Genomic DNA, 24,500 nt, shown 5'->3' with positions numbered 1-24,500 from the left:
TCCTCTAAAAGGACACGACCGACTTCCTTCCCTAATCCGATGAGACCGATGACCACGTTGTCTGGTCTCCTTCCCCAAACAACCAACAACAAATACATAATTCACAAATAAAGCATTTACCTCTACCATTCATTCATTGATTATGATGAATGGAGCTGTCCTTTTTAACACTGCATCCATCGTCTTCAAGACATATGTCACAAATTGTCCTAACTTGTTCATCCCATTTTTGAGCAATTGCTCGTTAATGGCAGTTGAATCTACTGTATGATTTAATCCATTGGACATGGCTCTGGTGACAGCAAATTGTTCCTTCAACACTCTGAGCAGATTTTCTGATCTAGCTTTCATGGTATCAGTATAGGTTTTATAGTATGAAGTATCTGCCTTGTCGATATTTCACAAACAAAATTAAAAATTCCTATCCAACCATGCCCAGTTAACTGCTGTACCAGATCTTAAATTTGCACCAATCTTTCTATCTTTGTTGTTTTTGCTGTTTACAAATTTGCACTTAATCCTACTCCTATTTAGTTTGCTCAATCTCTCTACATTGCTGGACTGCCTTATTTCGTACTAACATATGTTACCGTTTTCCATGTGATGTTAGTAATCTCATTCTACCCGTGGTGGTGGTGGTGGTGGTGGTGGTGGTAATAATAATAATATGTAGGGGTGCCGCTGTTTTCTTAATCTTAACTGCTTGGTCTATCTTTCCTTGTGATTCTGCAATCACCCACCAGCTTAATATGTGTAATGTCCAGTGAATCATTCCCATTTGTACCATGGCAGGGTTTTTGTTTTTGTTTATGGAAATTGAAATAACTCTCTTCAACTTGTGTGTATCAATGATGGCTGCTGTACATAATCATTTTAATAATACAGCTTCAATCAGATTGCATGTACTTTCATTCTCTTATTTTTGTTCATTTTTATTGTTATGTTTGGAATGTTAACTGCTACCACTTCATACGATCCTCTGAATGTGAATCTAATGTCTTTGATCTACCTCTTCTAATTGTTCTGTCATAAAGCAGGACCTTATCTATTGTTTCAAATTATCTTGGATCTCTGTCATGTTTCTTGTATCGTGCCCTGAGTTGGTGTGTGTTTTCATTGTTGTTGTACCCAGCTGTCATTGTTTCTTTCTAAAAGATTCGCGATATGTTTACATTTCTCCCAAACATGAGTTTAAATGGGTGTATCCAGTACTGCTGTGTAGTGTAGTGTTGAATACGAACATACTGTAGGGCAGGCCTGTCCACCGATCTGCTCATGCAACCAGGCCATGCTTGTGCCGCAGCATTGAACAACCGGCTGCCATGTGGTGAGTAATGGAGGTGATGGAGGATGGGATGGGATGGGAGGAGGAAGGAATTGGAGCAAGGTAACTCCACATGAGAAACTGTTGTCAGCGAGTCTATTCTGCAGTTGCCGATGTTAGTTTTACGGAAACATACCACTTCATAAATGCTAATTAATGCCTTCTGTGGTAAATTTATTTTCTAGGCCTGTTGCATTGATCAGAAATGACAGTGAATTGAAACTTGTATTTCTTTTAATTGACGAAGTGACGAACATGGGACAGCTAAGTACAAAACATAATTTTTCCTAAGACTGTCACAGCCTTATGCCGAATGTCATTTTTGAACAAAGTGTATATTGACGCCAACTAATATTTTGCAACTCTTTTATTCACATGTGTAACACAGAATCACTGGCTGTGAATGAATACTACTAATTTTCCTTTCACTGTTGCTTCAATGCCTTGTACCACTTTCTGAACCCTGATATTTGAAGATAAGCTTTTAGGTTGATGTCTGTCAGTAAACTTGCGTGAATAGATTTAGTTCTCTTCATTCTGGAAAAAAGTTGCTCGCATGTGTATATAACTCCAAATATTGATGTAATTTTAGCTGCCTAACTTGTGAAGTTGTGGGAATTCATGATCTGAAATTTTTTTACAGAGGCCTACATGCCTTACTTATTTATGAAACTGGTAACACAACTGCTAGTCACACTGTATGTCTGTTTAGATTAGATTAGTACTTGTTCCATAGATCATGAGTATGACACTTCGTAATGATGTGGAACATGTCAGGTTAATAACAGGTGTCTATACCAGATATTACATTACACAAAATATTACATGACACTCAATATTTATTTATTTATTTATTTATTGTGGTGGTTGGGAAATTACCCACTTATTATATCCAAAAATTCATCTAATGATCGGGAGGACGACGGTTCAATCCCGTCTCCAGCCATCCTGATTTAGGTTTTCCGTGATTTCCCTAAATCGTTTCAGGCAAATGCCAGGATGGTTCCTTTGAAAGGGCACGGCCGCTTTCCTTTCCAATCCTTCCCTAACCTGAGCTTGCGCTCCATCTCTAATGACCTCGTTGTCGACGGGACGTTAAACACTAACCACCACCACCATCTAATGAGTAGAAGGAGTTTCCATTAGGAAATTCTTTTAATTTCCTTTTAAATGCTATATGGCCATCTGTCAGACTTTTGATGCTATTAGGTAAGTGACCAAAGACTTGTGCAGCGTAATTTACCCCCTTCTGAGCTAAAGTTAGATTTAATCTTCTTGTGTTGTGTTGTAGCTATGTACACTGCTATTACTTTTGAATTTGTTCGGATTCTTAACTGTAGCTAGGCACGCTCTGCTGATGTGCTGTATATTGATGTTATAGTATCTGATCGTCTCTGTGAAAGCCCTGACCCAGCCACCATGCTGCTTTTCTTCAGTTTAAAATGAACTGTTTTGTGCTGTAAGCATTGGATTGTAAGTATACACGTTTACATGGAAGGTTATGGCGAACCTTACACATGATGATTCCTCTGAAGATAACTGTAGATGCTTGCATATGTCGCTCAGAAAATTGGACCCTGATGGAATCCCATAACTCTATACTATCTCTTCCACAAACTTTTTCGCCATTGGCTTGGTGCAGTGATGTTTGATTGGAACTGTTACTGTAAACAAGCTCAAATTGTCTAGAAATTCCAGGATATATCTATTTACCGATATCGTGATATATATAGTGGACCAACTATGTCCATAATACACTTGTCAGATACTGTGTTTCCATGTCTGTAATCACTAATAGCGTCTTAGTTTTACTTTTATTAAATATTTTCTTCTTACACTTGTCACATGGTCTTACGTATTCTTCCATGTCTTTTCTTTTTTAACCTTTCTGTGTTTTATCCTTCTTTAATGCGGTCCAATGTTCTGTGGATCACTTGGTGTCTGCCTAACATATTGTCATGCATTTCATTCATAATCTTTGCCATTTCTTCTGCACTAATTTCTTCAGCCTGGACCTCTTTTTCCTCTTCTTCTGTTTTTGTTATTTGAGGCTCCATAAGTGTTTTCTTTGCTATCTGCATCATGAGACTTTATCCTACTGAATGTGATGCATTTAAGGTGTCTCGCTTGTACACAATATCATACAAGTAGTTCTCTAATTTTAGTCTCCATTTCAACAATTGTGGAGATAGATCTTTGACGCTAAATACATGTCAGTGGCTTGCGATGGGTCACTACTACAAAATCTCTTCCATACGCATTTGGCCTGATCCATTAGGTAGCCCACACTATTATTACCAAACATTCTAATTTGATTGCTGAGTCATTCTTCTCTGCCTTATTTAATTTGCTATTGGTAGACCCCCATCTATTTTCCCCTTTTGGTAGTACTGCTCTTAACATTTCCCCACTGGCATCTGTGCTTATTATGAATGGTTTCTCAACATCGGTGTAGCTTAATATGGGGAGTTCAATTATTTCTCTTTCAAGAAATGTGTTTGCCATTGTGAATATGGAAAACCATCAGCTGTGTAATAGAATGACTACAATGAAAATTTGTGCCAGACTTTGGCTCGAACCCAGATTTCCTGCTTATCCCAAACAGTCACCTTATAATTTGGCTATCCAGGCATGGTTTACGGACAGATCCAAATTTCCATTATGTTGTCAACCATCTATCTACAACCTGTACTCATATGTCCATTAGGTATGTTCCTGTACTTGGAAGTCACTTGTCCGATGTCAGTGGGTAAATACGATATTGCAGTGCCTGTGTTATTCCAAATTACAGTGCAAAGTTCCTTTGGACATGCATGCACTTCCAAGTAAAATGTCTCCCCTGTATGGGAATTTACAGAATGGATGTAAGAGTACAGGTTGTAGACACATGGTTGACAAGATATGGAAATTTGGGTCTGGCTGTGAGTCGTGGTCGAGAAATCTGAGTTCGAGTCCCGGTTTGGCACAAATTTTCATTGTGATCATTCCATTATACAGCTGTAGTCGCCACAGTGCCTGTTCTTTCAGTGATGAATGCATGTCAAAAGGAATTTTGCATTGTGATTCGGAATAATACAGGCACTGCGATATCAAATTTCTGTTTTGCTTCTTAGAATGCTGCCTTCTGCAGAGTACCTCATTCATATGGCACCTCAGCCTTTATCATCTTGTGTAATAGGCTGGAAATTTTACTAACTTTGAAATGAAATAACAGTAATATCCAGCAATCCTAATGTAACTTTGTATTTCCTTCATAAACTTAAGAACTGGAAAGTTCCTTTCTCAGGAATTTTCACTTGTTGGTTAGAGTTTCAACCTCTCCCCCCCTCAGTTTGTCAAAGACTTCCTGTAACTTTTCATCATGCTCATTTAGTGAGCATACGTAACAAATATCATCATCTAATTGTACCAGACACCTTGTTTCTTGAAATCCTGACAACACTGCATTCATCAGGCTGTGAAATGTATTTTGGTGCATTTTTCAATCCATCTGTATTTGTTTGTATTCGTAGCACTGAAAATCTTAACTAAATGCTGTTTCCTCTGTAATACCTGGTTCCATCAAGATCTGATGACATCAGCTTGTCAAGTCTTAAGTGGAAAAATAGAAAAATATTTTGCCTTTCCTAGCTGTTCTTAGATTTGGCATATATTGTATGTCAGGAAAGCCTTCCCCAGCTGAAATTTCGTTTCAGTTTTTATAATTTGTTGCTGTTGTACACTTTACTACTCCAGTGATCACCCCCCGCCCCCCCTGCAGTTCCTCCTCCTCCTCCTCCTCCTCCTCCTCCTCCTCCTCCTCCTCCCCCCCCCCCTCCCCCTCCCCCCGTCCTCCTTTTTTCCATAACAACTCTTTGCATTCCATGGAATTTGGCGCTCTGCAGTTATTTCTTCTATTTATGTAACCTGATCTGGTTAGTGTCATCAGACCCTCTCTTGTATTGTACCTCGGTTTCACACATATGGTACCTTTTTTACATCATAGTTACATAAGAAATAACAATTTTAATGTGACAAATAGTGTTAAAATGATATGAGTGTCTAAAGTGATAGTGTGAGTAAATAATTCTGACAATGAACTAATAAAGTTAATACTGGCAATACTTCTACTGCTGCTGCCACTAATAATGGTGGTGGTGGTGGTGGTGGTGGTGGTGGTGGTGGTATGATGAAAATAACAACAATAATGATAGGGGCAATATGAAAAGAATTTATACATGTACAAAATAGATGTTTTCTGAAATAAAGAGTTCTGGCAAAATGAAATTTAAGGACATTACATCAGCTAAGAGTACTGGGAAATAAGGAAAATCTGGCTGGAAAGGAGAATGTACAGGGGTAACGAGTTTGTGCAGGGACTATGATAATTACTATTGTTGCTGTAGTAAATATGCCATTAATTGTCTTCTGAAGCTGGACATGGTATTCATGTCTCTAGTATAATGCCGGAAGTTATTGTAGAGTCGATTTCCTGGTGCTGAGAAAAACGATGGGAGTGGGGGTTTCTGCCATTTGTTGTTCAGACAAGTGTGTTAAGGTTGAGGAGAGATGTTAAGGAGAATGTACATTGATGAGACAGTGGAGAAGACAGGGTATGGATATTTCTGTGGTTGTCTGCACACAGCCAGGGTAGCTGTGCATGTGATGGTGAAAGATGATCAAAGAGGTGAACGTCACAGAGATAATGACCACAGGCATCTGTAATCAGTTCCAGGTGCTGAGTGTTCCTTGAGAAAGCCCTTTCAGGATAACAGTGCTGTAATTAATAATGGGAAGTATAAGAGTTTGTAGAAGTTTATTGTTCAGGTATAAAGGGGAGAGCCTTCTATACTTTTGTAAGGCATGCTGACACCTTCTTCTACACTGCTGTTATGTGCTTAGCCCAATTTAGACTCCCGTCTATTATTACTTGTAGACTCTTTGATGAGAGTGAGAAGTTGACATTTGTTCCATTTAGATTGATGGAAATTAAAATTAGAGAAATACTTATATGATGTTGTGTACAAGTGGGGCACACTGAATGCTTTGTATTCAGTAGGATAAGATCTCGTGATGCAGACAGCACAGAAGACAATATGGAGCCTCAAATAACAATAGTTAAAGAAGATATTTTGAGCTAATGAGCCCAGAATGACCAACCATTACTGCTTAGGTGTAAGATGGGTTGTGCTTTAATGTATATCTTTTGCTCGTTTTCATTGTAGTCACAGGTCGGTATTGAGATTCTTGATAGCAATCTTTAGATTTATTGGTTTTGCATGTAGAGGTCATCAGCATACATGTGGTATTTGCATTAGGACCTAATACCAAACCATGGGGCACACCTGATACTACTTGCCTCAATTGTGACTTTATGGAGCTGGACATGACACATTACTGACAGAATGTCAGGTATGAGTGAAACCATTGCAGTGCACTTGGCGAGAAATTTAGGCTGCTAAGATTGGCAAGTAAAACGTTGAAGTTAGCAGTGTCAGAGACATCTGAATTCTAAGAAGCACATGATAATCACTTCTTGTGCATTCATAGCAAGTTTCATACAATCTGTTAGCTTTATTAAAGCAGTTGTTGTGCTATGATGTTTACGGAAACCTGATTGTTATTTGTCAAGTAGGTTGTTTGTAGTTAGTTTATTAGCTGGTCATGCTCCATATTTTAAACGGAAGCCCCAAAGAAACTGGTATAGGTATGTGTATTCAGATACAGGAATATGTAAACAGACAGAATATAGAGCTGCAGTCAGCAATGCCTATATAAGATGACAAGTCTCTGGTTCAGGTGTTAGGTTGGGTACTGCTGCTACAATGGCAGGTTATCAAGGTTTAAGTGAGTTTGAACATGGTGTTATTGTCGGCGCATGAGCAGTGGGACATAGCATCTCCGAGGTAGCGATTAAGTGGAGATTTTTCCGTATGACCATTTAATGAGTGTACCATGACTATCGGGAATCCGCCAAAACATCATATCTCCAACATTGCTGCAGCTGGAAAAAAGATCCTGAAAGAATGAGACCAACGAAGACTGAAGAGAATTGTTCAACATGACAGAAGTGCAACCCTTCTGCAAATTCCTGCAGATTTCAATGCTTGGGCCATCACAGGTGTCAGCGTGTGAACCATTCAACTAAACATCATCGATATGGGCTTTCGGATCCAAAGGCCAACTTGTGTACCCTTGATGGCTGCATGACACAAAGGTTTATGCCTCACTTGGGCCCATCAACACCCACATTGGACTGTTAATGACTGTAAACATGTTGCCTGGTTGGACGAGTCTCGTTCCAAATTGTATCTAACAGATGGACAGGTACAGGTATGGAGATGACCCCCCATGAATCCATGGACCCTGCATCTGAGCAGGGGACTGTTCAAGCTGGTTGAGGCTCTGTAACAGTGTGGGTTGTGTGCAGTTGGAGTGATATTGGATCCCTGATATGTCTAGATACTATTCTGACAGTTGACATGTATGTAAGTGTCCTGTCTGATCACCTGCACCCGTTCGTGTCCATTGTGTATTCTGATGTACTTGGGCTAGCTTAGCAGGACAGTGCGATACCCTACATGCCCAGAATTGCTACAGAGTGGCTCCAATAACTCCCCTCCCCCCAGACATGAACTTTATTGATCTTATCTGGGATGCCTTGCAACATGCTCTCAGAAGAGACTCCACCATCTCGTACCCTTGAATTTATGGACAGTCCTGCAGGATCATGGTGTCAGTTCCCTCCAGCACTACTTCAGACATTAGTTGTGTCCATGCCATGTCATGTTGCCACACTTCTGCGTGCTTGTGAGGGCACTACAGGATATTAGACAGATGTACCAATTTCTTTGGCTCTTCAGTGTATAATGCCTTGGACTGTGGAGGAAGAATGCAAGTAGGTGAGTAATCAGAAGGTGCTGTGGAAACATTCTTTTCGGGTAGTGGCTTAACTATTCCCCATTTCCAGACCTCAGGGGAAGCACTTGTGATTAAGGAGTGGTTGAAGATACCTGTTATAGTGAGCAGTAGGGGGTCAGTAATAAGTTTCATCATTTGGACCATGATGCCCTTCATTGTGTTTAGTAGATGCTGATCTGATGAACATGACAGCCTTTTTGGCGGTATTGCAAGTAACATGCTTTAGATAGAATTTTTTGTGCCTTTCATTGTGTCATAATTACCTTGTTTTTTGCTTTGCAATTTATTGCTGTAATTTTTGCCTAGTTTATTGTCGTATGATGTGACTGCTTTGTGTTCCATGTTATTAGTTTCTGTCCACTGAGATTTCTATCTCCATCTCTCTACACTGAGGCCTAATATGCCCATACTTAATGCACTTACAATGCATTTACATGTGTGATAATGTTTCACTTGATTCCAATGTCTGTGGCATTTTTCAAAGATAATTGCTTCACACACTCAGTATTTTTAATCCCCAGTTTATCATAATTGTAACAGAAATTCTGAAACTTTCTGGCCTCTTGCACATTCATGGGTGTCTTTACACAGTGTATATTCGCTTTCCTCTCTGGTTTTCTGTAGTATATAGCTATGTGACCTTTTTGTTAACAATTCATGACGTTTTGCCCCTGTATTGCTTTTTCCTTCACTTTCTCTTTGAGAGTAACCTTTGGTAACTGACCCCGTTCTTTTACTGACAGCAGTGCACTCTCTTTTTGTAGTGCCATTTCCACTGTGTATAAGGAATGGGTTTTTTGATGAGAAAATTGATTTTTGGGGACATGCATTTTTGAAATATTTAGAGTATCCTGTTTAAAACTGTCCATATAATTTTGAAATGCTGTACACAGAAGTGCTTTTAATCATTTTTTAAAAAAATGATTTTCTGTTGGTTACATTGCTAGACAGTTGACAATTGTTTTTGCACTATTTGTATTGTTTCATTTGTGAGTAAAGGCCTGTTTTTTTGTTTTTTTGGAAAAGTCATATTTGGTGAAGTCATTGAGTTTTCTTCCCTTGATCATGCCAAGACCTAGTCTGAAGATATTTAGAAAGCATGCACATTGGCACAAGAAAGTAAAAGGTAGTCAGAAGCTATCTGATTCATTGCCTACATCAGTATTTAATGTCCCAATAGTGCCCAACCTTTACAATAGTAGTGATAAATTGAATGGAGCTGCTACCACTACACCTGAAAGTGATTCAAAAAGAAAACTAGCTGGAATTGAAGAACAGTACAAGAAATTGAATGCGGGGACTACAAAATCTGAGATAATTAATGTGTCTTCATTAGCAGATCCTTTGGAAAACTGTGTGGTGCAAACAAAGAGTTGGTGGGCAGTTATTGCAGATACACTGTTTTTTTTCCCCCTATTCCTCACATGTTACTGCATATACAGGTAAACTATGTGATATATACATTGGCTGGTTTATGGCTGTAAGGGCAGGGCTGCAGGTGCCGTGTTATGTAGTGTGATGTACTTCCCTGCTCCATTCTCAAAATCTGACAACACGTCATTGCAACACGATCTGTCGTTGAAGGTGTAGCACAGGGAAATATGAAAAATGCTGTTGAGGAAGATGTCATTGAAAATAACAGCAGGGACTTGTCCATAGCTTTTCATGGGAGTCGGCAGAAGAGAGGCCACATACCTCTGAATGGTGCTGGAGCAGCTACAAGTGTGGACATGAGCAAGGTAGTTGATGCAGCAATACTTTCCAAGCAAGGATGCAAGGATAAAATGGAAAAATAAACACGAAGAAGAATGCATAGTAAATTATTATGGTTCAATAGGTGTATGGAAGTTGCTGGAGTAAGAAGTATTTATCAACGCTCACTAAAATGGTAAAAGTTAGATGCTTAAATTGTCTAGGAGATGGTGACTAGTATGAACGTTTGCAAACTAGTGTGTGTTGGCCACATTCAGGAAGGGATTAGATCAAGATTTCGACGCCTCAAGGCTAGGCAAGAAATTGAGGGATAGAAAAGCTTTAGATGGGAGAAACAGACAGGTAGCTACTGCTGTAGTCAATATTCAGCAGTGCTGTTGTCTAGCAATTAGACAGAATACAGTAGATTTATGTCATGTCCTTGTTGGTTGCCGACAGGATTTTGGTGACAGTTCCTTGTGTGCCAGTGCCTTTGTAATGTCATAAGAAGAGAGGGAGATGAAAATTTAATAGTCATGGGTGACTGGAATTCGAGTGTAGGAAAAGGGAGAGAAGGAAACATAGTAGGTGAATATGGATTGGGGCTAAGAAATGAAAGAGGAAGCCGCCTAGTAGAATTTTGCACAGAGCACAACTTAATCATAGCTAACACTTGGTTTAAGAATCATGAAAGAAGGTTGTATACATGGAAGAACCCTGGAGATACTAAAAGGTATCAGATAGATTATATAATGGTAAGACAGAGATTTAGGAACCAGGTTTTAAGTTGTAAGACATTTCCAGGGGCAGATGTGGACTCTGACCACAATCTATTGGTTATGACCTGTAGATTAAAACTGAAGAAACTGCAAAAATGTGGGAAATTAAGGAGATGGGACCTGGATAAACTGAAAGAACCAGAGGTTGTACAGAGTTTCAGGGAGAGCATAAGGGAACAATTGACAGGAATGGGGGAAAGAAATACAGTAGAAGAAGAATGGGTAGCTCTGAGGGATGAAGTAGTGAAGGCAGCAGAGGATAACGTAGGTAAAAAGACGAGGGCTGCTAGAAATCCTTGGGTAACAGAAGAAATATTGAATTTAATTGATGAAAGGAGAAAATATAAAAATGCAGTAAATGAAGCAGGCAAAAAGGAATACAAACGTCTCAAAAATGAGATCGACAGGAAGTGCAAAATGGCTAAACAGGGATGGATAAAGGACAAATGTAAGGATGTAGAAGCTTATCTCACTAGGGGTAAGATAGATACTGCCTACAGGACAATTAAAGAGACCTTTGGAGAGAAGAGAACCACGTGTATGAATATCAAGAGCTCAGATGGCAACCCAGTTCTAAGCAAAGAAGGAAAGGTAGAAAGGTGGAAGGAGTATATAGAAGGTTTATACAAGGGCGATGTACTTGAGGACAATATTATGGAAATGGAAGAGGATGTAGATGAAGACGAAATGGGAGATACGATACTGCGTGAAGAGTTTGACAGAGCACTGAAAGACCTAAGTCGAAACAAGGCCCCCGGAGTAGACAACATTGCATTAGAACTACTGACGGCCTTGGGAGAGCCAGTCATGACAAAACTCTACCAGCTGGTGAGCAAGATATATGAGACAGGCGAAATACCCTCAGACTTCAAGAAGAATATAATAATTCCAATCCCAAAGAAAGCAGGTGCTGACAGATGTGAAAATTACCGAACTATCAGTTTAATAAGTCACAGCTGCAAAATACTAAGGCGAATTCCTTACAGACGAATGGAAAAACTGGTAGATGCGGACCTTGGGGAGGATCAGTTTGGATTTCGTAGAAATGTTGGAACACGCGAGGCAATACTGACCTTATGACTTATCTTAGAAGAAAGATTAAGAAAAGGCAAACCTACGTTTCTAGCATTTGCAGACTTAGAGAAAGCTTTCGACAATGTTGACTGGAATACTCTTTTTTCAGATTCTAAAGGTGGCAGGGGTAAAATACAGGGAGTGAAAGACTATTTACAATTTGTACAGAAACCAGATGGCAGTCATAAAAGTCGAGGGGCATGAAAGGGAAGCAGTGGTTGGGAAAGGAGTGAGACAGGGTTGTAGCCTCTCCCCGATGTTATTCAATCTGTATATTGAGCAAGCTGTAAAGGAAACAGAAGAAAAATTTGGAGTAGGTATTAAAATTCATGGAGAAGAAGTAAAAACTTTGAGGTTCGCCGATGACATTGTAATTCTGTCAGAGACGGCAAAGGACTTGGAAGAGCAGTTGAACGGAATGGACAGTGTCTTGAAAGGAGGATATAAGATGAACATCAACAAAAGCAAAATGAGGATAATGGAATGTAGTCAAATTAAATCGGGTGATGCTGAGGGAATTAGATTAGGAAATGAGACACTTAAAGTAGTGAAGGAGTTTTGCTATTTAGGAAGTAAAATAACTGATGATGGTCGAAGTAGAGAGGATATAAAATGTAGATTGGCAATGGCAAGGAAAGCGTTTCTGAAGAAGAGAAATTTGTTAACATCGAATATAGATTTATGTATCAGGAAGTCGTTTCTGAAAGTATTTGTTTGGAGTGTAGCCATGTGTGGAAGTGAAACATGGACGATAACTAGTTTGGACAAGAAGAGAATAGAAGCTTTCGAAATGTGGTGCTACAGAAGAATACTGAAGATAAGGTGGATAGATCACATAACTAATGAGGAGGTATTGAATAGGATTGGGGAGAAGAGAAGTTTGTGGCACAACTTGACTAGAAGAAGGGATCGGTTGGTAGGACATGTTTTGAGGCATCAAGGGATCACAAATTTAGCATTGGAGGGCAGCGTGGAGGGTAAAAATCGTAGAGGGAGACCGAGAGATGAGTACACTAAGCAGATTCAGAAGGATGTAGGTTGCAGTAGGTACTGGGAGATGAAGCAGCTTGCACAGGATAGAGTAGCATGGAGAACTGCATCAAACCAGTCTCAGGACTGAAGACAACAACAACAAGAAGAAGAGAGACATAATAAAAGCCTCAGTCACTTTGCAAAGGTGAGGAGAATAGAGATGGTAATTGTCAGAGTAGGAAGTATTTAAATAGGTAATGTATGAACCATTTACCAATTTGTTTCATAACTGCTCTCACTGTTGGGAGAGGTGTCCTTATGGCAGTTTTACCTTCATGGCCTGCTGACCTAAGTTCTTCAGAAGACAGTTGTGCTATAGCAGACTGTTCTGATTACATTAACAACATTAGTTTCCAGCTACCAGAGTCGAGTTCTGTTCCCCGATTCATTCTGTTTACATACTGGCTATACATGTATCTTACTCTATTCCCTCAACAGCTCAGCTGTCCGAGACAAGTAATATGCCATGAATCATTCCAGCTCTGTACAGAACCACTTGTATTAGTTCACTAATAGAGACAAGTGCAGACTGCTCGTTTTCTTCTAATGATTACCTGACACACAGACAGACACCCAATACTTTTGGTACTACTTTGTCTAATTCAGTTACTCGCCGAAATTGAATACTGCCTTCTTATTGCTGCTGTTTTTCAGATGTTATTGGTACATCTCCCATATTTGACTCTACTGCAATGACTCCTCATGGCTAAATAACTGCTGCTGCTTCTTCGTGTTTAGCACTCCTACTTACAGTCCACTGTTGAATACTAGATCAATGGGTGCCTTGCCACTTATTTGCTACTTTTTCTGACGGTTTCTCCTAAGTTCTCGAAACCTTCCACCCTCAGTAAGAGAAGTGCCCAAATGAGGCAGTGAATGGTTCTGCCAATGTGACAGACGTATGTTCTCAGTGCCGGAACCGTGTGTGTTAGTGGAAGTTCACTTTCTCTTCATTGTATTTACTGCTGTGCCCGATTCCATATCACCTGGTCCTGCGCTGTCTCAAGTGTTGAGTCTGTCGATATGCTTTGTGGGGCCATTTAAAGCTTAGAACATTTGCACATGATCACTTTATGGCAAAAAGGGTTGTCAGCATTGGAAGCTGGTACCAAATGGACATACACCACAGAGTTACCACCACCAGCTGTGACTACTGACTTTAAAATGTGACTCGCAGGTACTCCATGAACAGTGAAACATAACTAGACACCAGCTTTTTTGAGGCAGCTGGGAGGTTGTTTGGACCCAGACAATACATGATCATCTCCACACAATCTGTTTGGCCTCAAGATGTCAATTACAAACAACGGTACAAACCCCCTAGTGCCATGGTGTGCAATGAAAATGGACAAGATGGACACATGTAATAGAACCTGGATCAGTGGTGTCAGGTTCTCTTCACTAACTAGTGTAACATTTGTCTGACATCTTATTAGTTGTGGAAGAAGGTGGAAATGGCTAGGAGCGAATACACATCTTGGGCATGCAGTCTCACAGGCTGAGCAGGGAGGGGGTGTAGTCATGCTTTGGGCTGGTGTTGTGCATGGATGTTGCATGCTTCTCATTGGTAGTAGTTGCTGAGGAGATGGATAGTGGGTGTAGATAAACAGTTGTCATCATTATGCACGTTTGAAATACACATCACATGCTAACTAGATAGTGCAACGACATTTCAGTATATTAATAAGTGTCAGAAGTTGTAGATACATTGTTATCAGAAAAAGTGAGAGTTGTTTTATTTTTTATGTTTGAAATTTTGGTGTTACTGAAACATAATGGTTGATTGCCAGGTGGAGAGGAAGGGAGAGGATGAGACAGAATTCAGAGCATTTAAGCGAATGAGACAGAATTCACGGCATTTAGTTTGATGTAAGAAAAAATAGTATTTAGTGTTTGTCAAGTTTTTGATGTCTGTTATGTATCTCCAGCTAAAATAGCCAATACCAGAATAAATACATTCTGTTTTCATGATTTTTTTTTTCATATCAGCTTCTTGAGGTGGGACACTCACCTTTGGTTAACATTGCAAAGTAAATCTTTTTTGGTGGGTAACTGTTACCTCCAAAATTTCAAATTCTTCCTGTAAATGGTCATTATCAACAATCAAATGTGGCACATGAAGATAACAGCTATCAGCTCGCAGGTGCAGATCGGTCTGTATCGGCATGTTAAAGACACAGGGTGTATACGACCCGGAACAACCGGGAAAAACCCGGGAATTTTTTCATCTGGAAGAAAACCGGGATAAACCCGAGAATTTTTCGGAATTCCGCGAATTTTTTATTGTTTTAGCATTCAGTTAAATTTTTGTAACTTTGACAGCAGAATTGATTCTCTAGCAAAGAATGTTATTGTTTCCTGCTACTGGAGAATGATACTGCAGCAATAAAATATGAGAGGGGGAAAGAATAAAAGTTTAGTGGCAAAGGAAATGTGCAATTTACAACAACAAAACACCGTGCACGCACAAGCTTCTGCAAATAGCAAACATATGTCAATGGCCGTAGGGCACAGACTGTAATTCTTCGTAACAATAAACTGCTTGCTATGAGCATGACGTCACAACTGTTCACATTAGGTACGTTTGACCAATTGCCAGCGGTCTGTTGCGCATGCGCATTTAACTTGCGTATAAGCAGTACCTTCTCCCGCTACTTGAAGTTTGGCTGTTAGCTGTATCGGTAGCAGCAGCAAGCAGCCAGGTGCAAATGAGAAAAATTTTTCTCGCACGCCCTAGCTGCCAGATCACGCTTGCACAGAGTTGTCAGAGTTTTAGTGGGGAGAGGGTTAACCTCCACGTGACCCGTGTTTACGTTAAGTGATTTCGCTGCTTCTCTTCATGTACAGCTCCCACGTCAAATGAAAACAAATTGGATTTCTGTGGCCGGGAGCTATCAAGTGAATTAAAATGCATTCACATAATTACAGAGGGCAAAAATTTATTACTAATTTCAGTTTTCTGATTTTATTTTATTTCCAAGTTGGAAGCAGTCAGGCATTAATCGCCTTGCAGAACAGTGAAGTTATTTTTGCAAGTTTGCTAAAGAAATTTGGCTTTATTAATCTTTCCACTGAGGCAATGGTTTTATTTGAAATGAAGTGTTTGATTCTACAGTATTTGCTAGTTCCAACTGTTTGCTGAATTTCAAGTGCACATTATCATCTTCTGCCATATATAGCATTATGTCATAATAAGGAACCAAAAATGAGATCGTAGAGTACTGGTGCTCCAAGAAAATTTACATCCCAAAAACCACACTGAAAGGCCTAATATCAGATGGGACCTACTTCATTGTGAATCTGGAAAAAGCCAATTTGCACTTCAAGCCCAATTATGCATTTTATTGTGGTTTACGAAATTCCGATGCTCTTCAGAGTATCCTCTGATGCCCTGTTTCTTCTATGGTGTAATGTAAACTCTTAGTGCTTTATACACACGAACATACGGGCTTCCTACACCACTGCAGTTGCACACGCACAATAATACCTGTTTTCTGGCGCTCTCTCGCAACTGGTAAATCGAATCAATTTCTAACGGTCTCTGGATAGTATTGCGAACGGTGGTTAGAAAAGCGTTACTTTCTATGAAATTTTCTTTTTACGCAAGATGAATTACGTTACGTGTGAGAAAGTGGGATGGATATCTAAATCACAGAGCATTCGAAACTGAACAGATTGAGGACCAGCTACTTACAAGAATTTCGAACCAAGACATTTAAGTCATAATTTTAAATTTACTGGCACGTTTGTGTGATGTATCTTAAAGTATAACACACGCAAAAAAAAAAAAAAAAAAAAAATCAATATTACATGTGAAATCTTAGCTTCTGTTGTAGTGTTTTAATCTTAGAGACTAATATTATATGTGAAAGCTTAGCTTTTCTTGTAGATATATGGTACTGTGTACATTAATGTAAACCGTTAACTTTTCCTCTTGCGTGTTCGCGCTTTGTAACCAGTGATCTTGCTATTGGCTGACTAGAACACGTGTCCTATGCTCTGAATAGCTGCTGTCATCGGCTGGCAAGATCTTGTGGCTTGAGATATGACTCGCTTACAAAACAACATCGCAACCTCAGTTTCAACGCTCCGGAAGCTAACACGCTGTGTTTGGTGCAATTCGAATTTATACTTTCATAATACGAAAATATGCAGCATATATGTTGCTGCAAATCAAAGGTCTTTCCAAAACTTCTCTCCTTTTCTTTATTAAAAGTCTCTCCAAAACCTCTCTGGCCCGTCTTTCTTTTTTTTCCGGGGAGTTCTAAAGGGTTGTATAAAATGTTAACCGTTCAAAGGATTGATAAGTTTTACAGTTCCGACGGAAAATCTACGGAAAACCTATTGTCACTTACCACAGAAAAAGTGTCTTTTCGGCCGGGAAAAAGCATATTTTTTAAACGGGATATCCGGGAAAAATCCGGGAATTTTTTTTTCCTTGTCCCTGTATACACCCTGAAGACACCACGTCCCAGAATGTTGCTCAACTATAGATGAGCCAAGACATCCAGGAAATGGAGGCAACTGTTCTTTTCCAGCTCTATGGTAAACTAGATGTTCCATGAATTGGATTCAGGTTGTCTAAGAATTCATGACATTCATGACATTTATGACATTTCTCACCATGGGGGCCATGATACAAAAGTGTCACCCACATATCTCCAAAAGTTTATGGGCTTAGAACTTAGAGTTCAGTGCCTTCTCCTCAAAATCTTCCATAAAAAGAGTGGTCCATGAAGGGAAATGAAGGGTTTCCCATGGCATTCATGTCAGATTTGTTGTTACCGAAAAAGAAAGTTGAGGAGAGCATATTCTGAAACAAAGTTATGATCCACTTTTTAAAATGTTATGAAATCGAGGAGAACTCTGCAAGTGAAATTTTGGTAAATAATGACACATCATCAAACCTAACCAGCAAATGCAAGCTGTAGAGTGTTTGTCTCAGCCTATCCATCTGAATTTGTGAAACAACATATTTCACAGGGGGTAATGGTAGCATATACCTCTGCCCTCTGTGCAAGAACGTAACTAGGATTTTATCAAAGGGGGTCCGATTTATTAAGAGGACCTGAAAAAGGATCATGTTTTTCATTTTGTTCTGAAAATTCATATTTATTCATTTTATGTACATATTTTACCTTTTGGGCAGTGTGTGTGTGTCCTTAGGATAATTTAGGTTAAGTAGTGTGTGAGCTTAGGGACTGACAACCTTAGCAGTTAAGTCCCATAAGATTTCACACACATTTGAACATTTTTTACCTATTGAAGGCCTTCATACAAATAATCTTTGACCTATAAAATTAAGCAAGAAAAGGTTTTCTTGCAGTATAACACATATTCTCAATAGATGTTCAACGAAAAAGGGAGGGATTGTGGGGTGGGGGGATGCAGCGCGGAGTCGGCTTGGATAAATTCAAGCATCCCACTGAAAAATACACACATCAAAAAAAGTTTTGCATCAACCAGGTTCCCAAAACTTCTGAAGATAGACTTTGGCTGTGGATATTATATCACAGACACAGTCCCTTTGACTGTTCAGAGATGTCACGAAACCCACCCCAATATGTAAACAACCATACATGAGCAGTGCCATTAGATGGAGGAGCTCCAACAGCCGATCAGTTCCAGTCATTCCACCAGGAAGGAGGTACACGGCTCATGTTGTCTGTAGTTCAACCATTTCTTAATACCGTGGTTCGATCATGTCCACATTGTTACTTTGTGCCTCAACAACGGAAGTGTCCAGGCATCTCAAGCTGAACCAAACCAATGTTGTTCGGACATGGAGGACATACAGAGAGAGACTGGAACTGTCGATGACATGCCTCGCTCAGGCCGCCCAAGGGCTAATGCTGCAGTGGATGACTGCTACCTATGGATTATTGCTTGGAGGAACCCTGACAGCAACGCCACTATGTTGAATAATGCTTTTCGTGCAACCACAGGATGTTGTGTTAAGACTTAAAACTGTATGTAATAGTTTGCATGATGAACAACTCCTCTCCCGATGTCCACGGCGAGGTCCATTTTTCCAACCATGACACCATGCAGCGCGGTACAGATGGGCCCAACAACATGCCAAATAGACTGCTCAGGATTGGCATCACGTTCTCTTCACCAATGAGTGCCGCATATGCCTTCAACCAGACAATTGTCGGAGGGGCAGCATATTGGCGAGGTGTTTGTTGTCATGGATGACAATTAGTGCGCCCATCATGCACATCTTGTGAATGACTTCTTTCGGGACAACTTTATCACTTGACTAGAGTGGCCAGTATGTTCTCCAGACATGAACCCTGTCAAACATGCCTGTGATAGATTGAAAAGGGTTGTTTGTGGATGACCTGACCCACCAACCACTCTGGAGGATCTATGCCAAATCACTGTTTAGGAGTGGGACAATCTGGACCAACAGTGCCTTGATACACCTTTGCATAGTATGCCATGACGAATACAGGCATGCATCAATACAAGAGGACATGCTACTGGGTGTTAGAGGTACCGGTGTGTACAGCAATCTGGAACTCCACCTCTGAAGGTCTCACTGTGTGGCGGTACAACATGCAGTGTGTGGTTTTCATGAGCAAAATAAGGGTGGAAATGATGTTTATGTTGATCTCGACACCAGTTTTTTGTACAGGTTCCAGAACTCTCAAAACTGAGGTGATGCAAAACTTTTTTTTTTGTGTGTGTGTATTTTAGAAATGAATCCACAAACTGTTCCCCATCGTCCCTTATCTGAATCGGTTTTCATAATTTTAGTACTGCCTGGGTGACTAGATTGGACGTTATTTTACCATTTGGGCCCTAAATAATGGAATTTTGAGCATTTTTTAAAAAATGTAGCAGTCACTGTTTGGTTCTTATTTTTGTTGATCAACAAGATTTCTGGGCCATGCAGGCAAATAAAAGTGTGTTTTTATGCACTGATTTTAATGTTATTTGTGATATGTTTACCACTCCACTGCGTTGTAAAATACTGAAATATTGCGGCCGAAGAGTTGTTCCAGTTTCCAAATAACACCACCAGTGCTAAATTCAACTGTTATAGATAGGTAATAAGGCTATTATAGTAGTGCATACATATTTTCAACTTACCATTTCATAAGTGAACGAATCAAATTAGGTTTTCCTCTTATTTCTTGTTACAAATTTTTCCAAATTTAGAAACTTTTACAACAGCACACAGCACAAAAACAAACGGCAGAACTTACATTAAATTAAACTACAAGTAAGAACTGAACTGATTACCAAAAGAACAACTGAACTCAAGTTAGGTCTACAATGGACAATAGTCGGTCTTGGCTAAAGTAGGGATAGGTGGTAGCTGATAGTGCTATTGTTATTGTTATATCAATAGTTTAAATCCTTCAATGTCCTTGTTGACCATCGATAGTGTGCATCACTTTTTTGTTGAATCATTGAAAAAAAAAGTGAGACAATGAAAAGTTTTTGTTCAAGGGCCATATAGTCCAGAATTGGTAAGCCACTCTGGCAAAATCACCTGGACATTGAAATGCGCGCCCCCGCCCCTGGCCCCCCCCCCCCCATTTTTTTTGATTGCCCTTTATATCTTTCACCTTCACTATGTGTCAGCTAGGTAGTCTGTAATTCTGCCTAAGTGATGCCCCCTCCCCCTATGGGACTGCGTCCCTGCTGTGTATTGTATAACTTCCATAATGATCTGCCATGTGCTCATGCACACTTGGCTCATCCGAATGGTTTATAAGGCACATGAGAGGGCTTTATTGTCAGTATGTCCAACTTGCTTTGGAGATGGCTAGATGGTTTGGAGCAAAGCATGGTTATGGTTGAATTTCCATAATTTTATGGCTCAATTAATATGCCATGAGGACATGTAAATCACATTGGTTTCTCTGTTTGTAGTGTTCATATTATGCTTTTGCTGTAATTTTCCTGTCAGATAAGTAATGTACTGCAGAAATAAAACAATCCTCTTTACAGTTAATGAGCCGGCCGGTGTGGCCGTGCAGTTGTAGGCACTTCAGTCTGGAACTGTGTGACCGCTACGGTCGCAGGTTCGAATCCTGCCTCGGGCATGGATGTGTGTGATGTCCTTAGGTTAGTTAAGTTTAAGTAGTTCTAAGTTCTAGGGGACTGATGACCACAGATGTGAAGTCCCATATTGCTCAGAGCCATTTGAACCATTTTTTGAACAGTTAATGAGTTGTTGTTTAATTTTCTGTAGCTGCCGCATTAAACGTATTGAACAAAAGGATGAACTTGAATCAAAGAAGACCCAAGAATACAGAGATATGGAAGCAATGCAAGAGGAGAATCGTCGTATGCGTGTTGAAGTAGAGCAGCTCCATGTCAAATATGAAGCTCTCAAGAAATTTGCAGCATTGAAGAAGATTTCAATTCCACCTGAATTGGAAACTATTTGAGCTTAACTTCAGAACAGTGCTACTTGCTCTTTTGTCCTTTTACAAATTGTATAATGACAGCATTGCATATGTAAAAGACCAAAAACAAGAATTGTGTCTGAGACTTCTAGTAGTGTTCAGATATATCTTCTTATCATACACTGCTTCCTTGATTGTGCAAGGGAGTTACAGAAATGATTAATCATCTGAAGGCACAGTGTAAGCACAGAACACATTTCAATACCAAAGACAGGTATTACCAAGGAGAAATTGATAGTACAGCACAGAGTTACTAAATGTCAGTTAGACTGGTATTACTTTTATAAAATTGTAATAAAATATTTCCAAATGTACTGTGTACTTATTTCTACAAAGTTGTATAAATTATAAGTGTCTATAATGTGTACTATGTTTGCACTCTTTCTTGAGCTCTAATGGAGAGGAATGTGGGGAGCAGAGAAAGCAAGATCTACCTTCATCGAGGTATACCACTACTGTAACTGTGCTTCGCTCTTCGTACCAAACATTTATGCAACCTTCTATGGCCTCTTTTCTGGTGAGCTGTAGTAGTGGCCTTACTAGAACTAATTTTTCATTCATTTGACCACACAGAAACCTGCATTGTAAGATGGCATTCACTACAGTGGCCTCTAAATTTGTAGTGCACCCAGTATTGTTTGATCACCAAGGTTGGCAAAAAGCACTAGTGATGAAGTGTCTTCAAACTACAGCCAGTTCAAGAGTAGAAAGTAAGAAAGTGCTCAAGAAAAAGTTCAGAGTTAATACTGTTCACACATTGTGAAATGTGAGAATTGTTATAATATGGTTTGCATGCTCAAAAATTTCTTAGAAGTACTAAAGTAAGTGAAAATATTTTTGAGAACGTGAACATTATGACGCAGGTGTTCAGTTGTCAGCATATCTAATGGTAAATACTTGCATTGGAAGTATAACATGCTTGAGAAACTATTGTAATTAAAATATTCGTATTAACATGGGAAATTATGGGGTTCTAGGTTATGAAAATATGACAGTAGAATACTCTATCATATGACATTTAACAAGTAAATGTAATGGGGTATGAGCTGAAATGTAGGTAATTATGTGTCAGAACTGCACTATATTGACCATGAATAAATCTTTTCGTACTGTTGGTATTTTGTCTCATGTTTTTAGATTACCTTTTAATTCTCCCATGTGTATTTTCCCAAGAGAAATGTATCCAACCTGAAAAGAGATGACACTAGTTAATATTTTCAGAAACATCTTTAAAAATTCTGAGCAGATCATCAGACAGTTTCATAGACTTTCTTTTTCTTTTTGAATGTATTTCCAGTACCATATTCACTTAGATTGTATGTGGGGGAAAAAAGATTATTGTGGTGCCGTATAACTCTGTACAGGTATGGTTTGGTTTTGGTAATTGATAACTTTTTCATTGTAAATAGTAAATATGGTGCTGCAACTACCACAGAAGAGTGCACAAAGAACATGTCTGGTTAACTTTGTGTCTCACACTTTCAATTCTCGATATAAGGTCTATCCTTGATGCTACACTGTAGAAATCGGAAAGCTTTAACTATATTCAATTAAGTGCTGATATTTAATTTGTTAACAGATTTTGACAAATTAATAATGATTTTAAAAGTTTCCTTCTAAAATATATTTTGGAAGTATAACTATCATATTTTTACGCACTTAGGATGTGATTCATTCAGTTCTTACTGAGACTCGTGTCATTTCCTTTTGTGGTAGAGCTTGAAAAAGATTCCATACACAACGCCTGCCATTATCATAATCTAAAAATGAGAATACACGAGTGAACTGAAAGAGACCTATGATTTGGAAATGTCACTTAAAACATAGTGTTACCTTAGTATTCCAGTGACCTTCAATTCTCAAATTTCTTGGTACTCATATGTCAGTAATGGTGCCTGTAAAACGTGATTTCAACTCATCCCACTGGCTTCTAGGACCTTAGTGCTGAGAATGAAGTTTGTTATCTAATGGTATTAATTCTTTGCTGCTATTTGTGGTGCATGTAGGTTGGTTTCAGTTTTTCCCCTTTTTCCATTGTCTTTGTCTGTGTGAAAACCTTACCCAGATCCAGCACTAAACTTTTATACCTGACTTTCTCAAGAATTTTTCTCTTTGTTGTGTTGATAGGTATAAACAGCTAAGTGTCAACTGCAGACTGTGCTAACTACTGCTTCCGTAACTGGAACAACAAATGATGAATATTGACATTCGCTGTAACTTGAATCACTTTCTCTTAATCTTCTGGAAAGAATAATGTGTGTCACTTTCATTCTCTTCATCTACTGAAAAGAATGTCCCTAGAACAGGAAAGTAAGTTTTATATCAATGTAAACATCACCATATTATTCACAATCACATAATCCTGTGCTTCACTGTCTAAATATTGTAAGAACACTTTGAAAGGAAGTAAGAATGTGATGGCCTGGTTGGATAAACATCAACATTTCTGTCAAGAATTGGAGGTGATATCGATCAGCATGCTGAAGTTAAGTGCGAAGCTATCTTCTCAAATATTAATGCTATAGTGGATCTTACTTCTGTGAACAGAAACTGTAACTAAGAATACAGAATTTTCCTATTTTTATTGGTACTAAAATCTATCAAAACTATACATCTACATGATTAAATCACAATTCACACTTAATGTCTTTGGCACAGGGTTAATAGAACCACTTTCTGACTGTTTGACTACCATTCCACTCTCGAGCAGCATGTGTGGAAAAGTACACCAGTATCTTTGCATGCAAGTTCTGATTTCTCTTATTTTATTAGAACAGTCATTTTTCCCTTTGTATGTGGGTTAAAAAAAGTGGCATTCAGAAGGGAAAATCTGGTGATTGAACTTTTGTGATAAGATCTCACCACAGAAAGACAGCCTTTGTTATAATGACTGCTACCCCTACTAGCTTATCTTATCTGTGACTCTCTCTTCCCATTTCTCAATAACACAAAATGAGCTCCCTTTCCTTGAACTTATGTCCTTCAGCCATCCTATCCGGTAAGGATCACATATCACACAGCAAACTCGAGACGAGAATAGGGTAGCGAATTGTAGGCAGTCTCACTATTATATTTTTAGCACCTTTTAAGTGTTCTGCCAATAAAATACAGTCTTTGGTTTGCCTTCCCCACAACATTTTCTGTTTGATGGTTCCATTTTAAGTTGAGACCATGAGCTGCGGGCAGTTAGTTGTATAACAGTAGTCATATATTGTAACAAATATTTGAAGATACTCCTTTACTGTTACTGTTGCTGCAACTGCACTACAATTC

General features: G+C 39.1%; 1 protein-coding gene across 2 annotated transcripts in view; it reads left to right on the top strand.

Annotated features, from left to right (window-relative positions):
• LOC126298744 (transcription factor MafG) overlaps positions 1–22,345 on the top strand; it is a 37,729-nt gene extending 15,384 nt beyond the window's left edge. For both annotated transcript variants that reach the window (XM_049990188.1, XM_049990189.1), the window contains exon 3: positions 21,011–22,345. In XM_049990188.1, coding sequence (XP_049846145.1) covers positions 21,011–21,209 — 199 coding nt within the window. In that variant the 3' untranslated portion in view covers positions 21,210–22,345. The remainder of the gene's footprint in view (positions 1–21,010) is intronic.
• The last annotated feature ends 2,155 nt before the right edge of the window (positions 22,346–24,500 follow it).

The sequence above is a fragment of the Schistocerca gregaria genome, chromosome X, assembly GCF_023897955.1.
Source record: "Schistocerca gregaria isolate iqSchGreg1 chromosome X, iqSchGreg1.2, whole genome shotgun sequence".
Taxonomy (NCBI): domain Eukaryota; kingdom Metazoa; phylum Arthropoda; class Insecta; order Orthoptera; family Acrididae; genus Schistocerca; species Schistocerca gregaria.
This window is presented reverse-complemented; position numbering and strand designations above follow the sequence as displayed.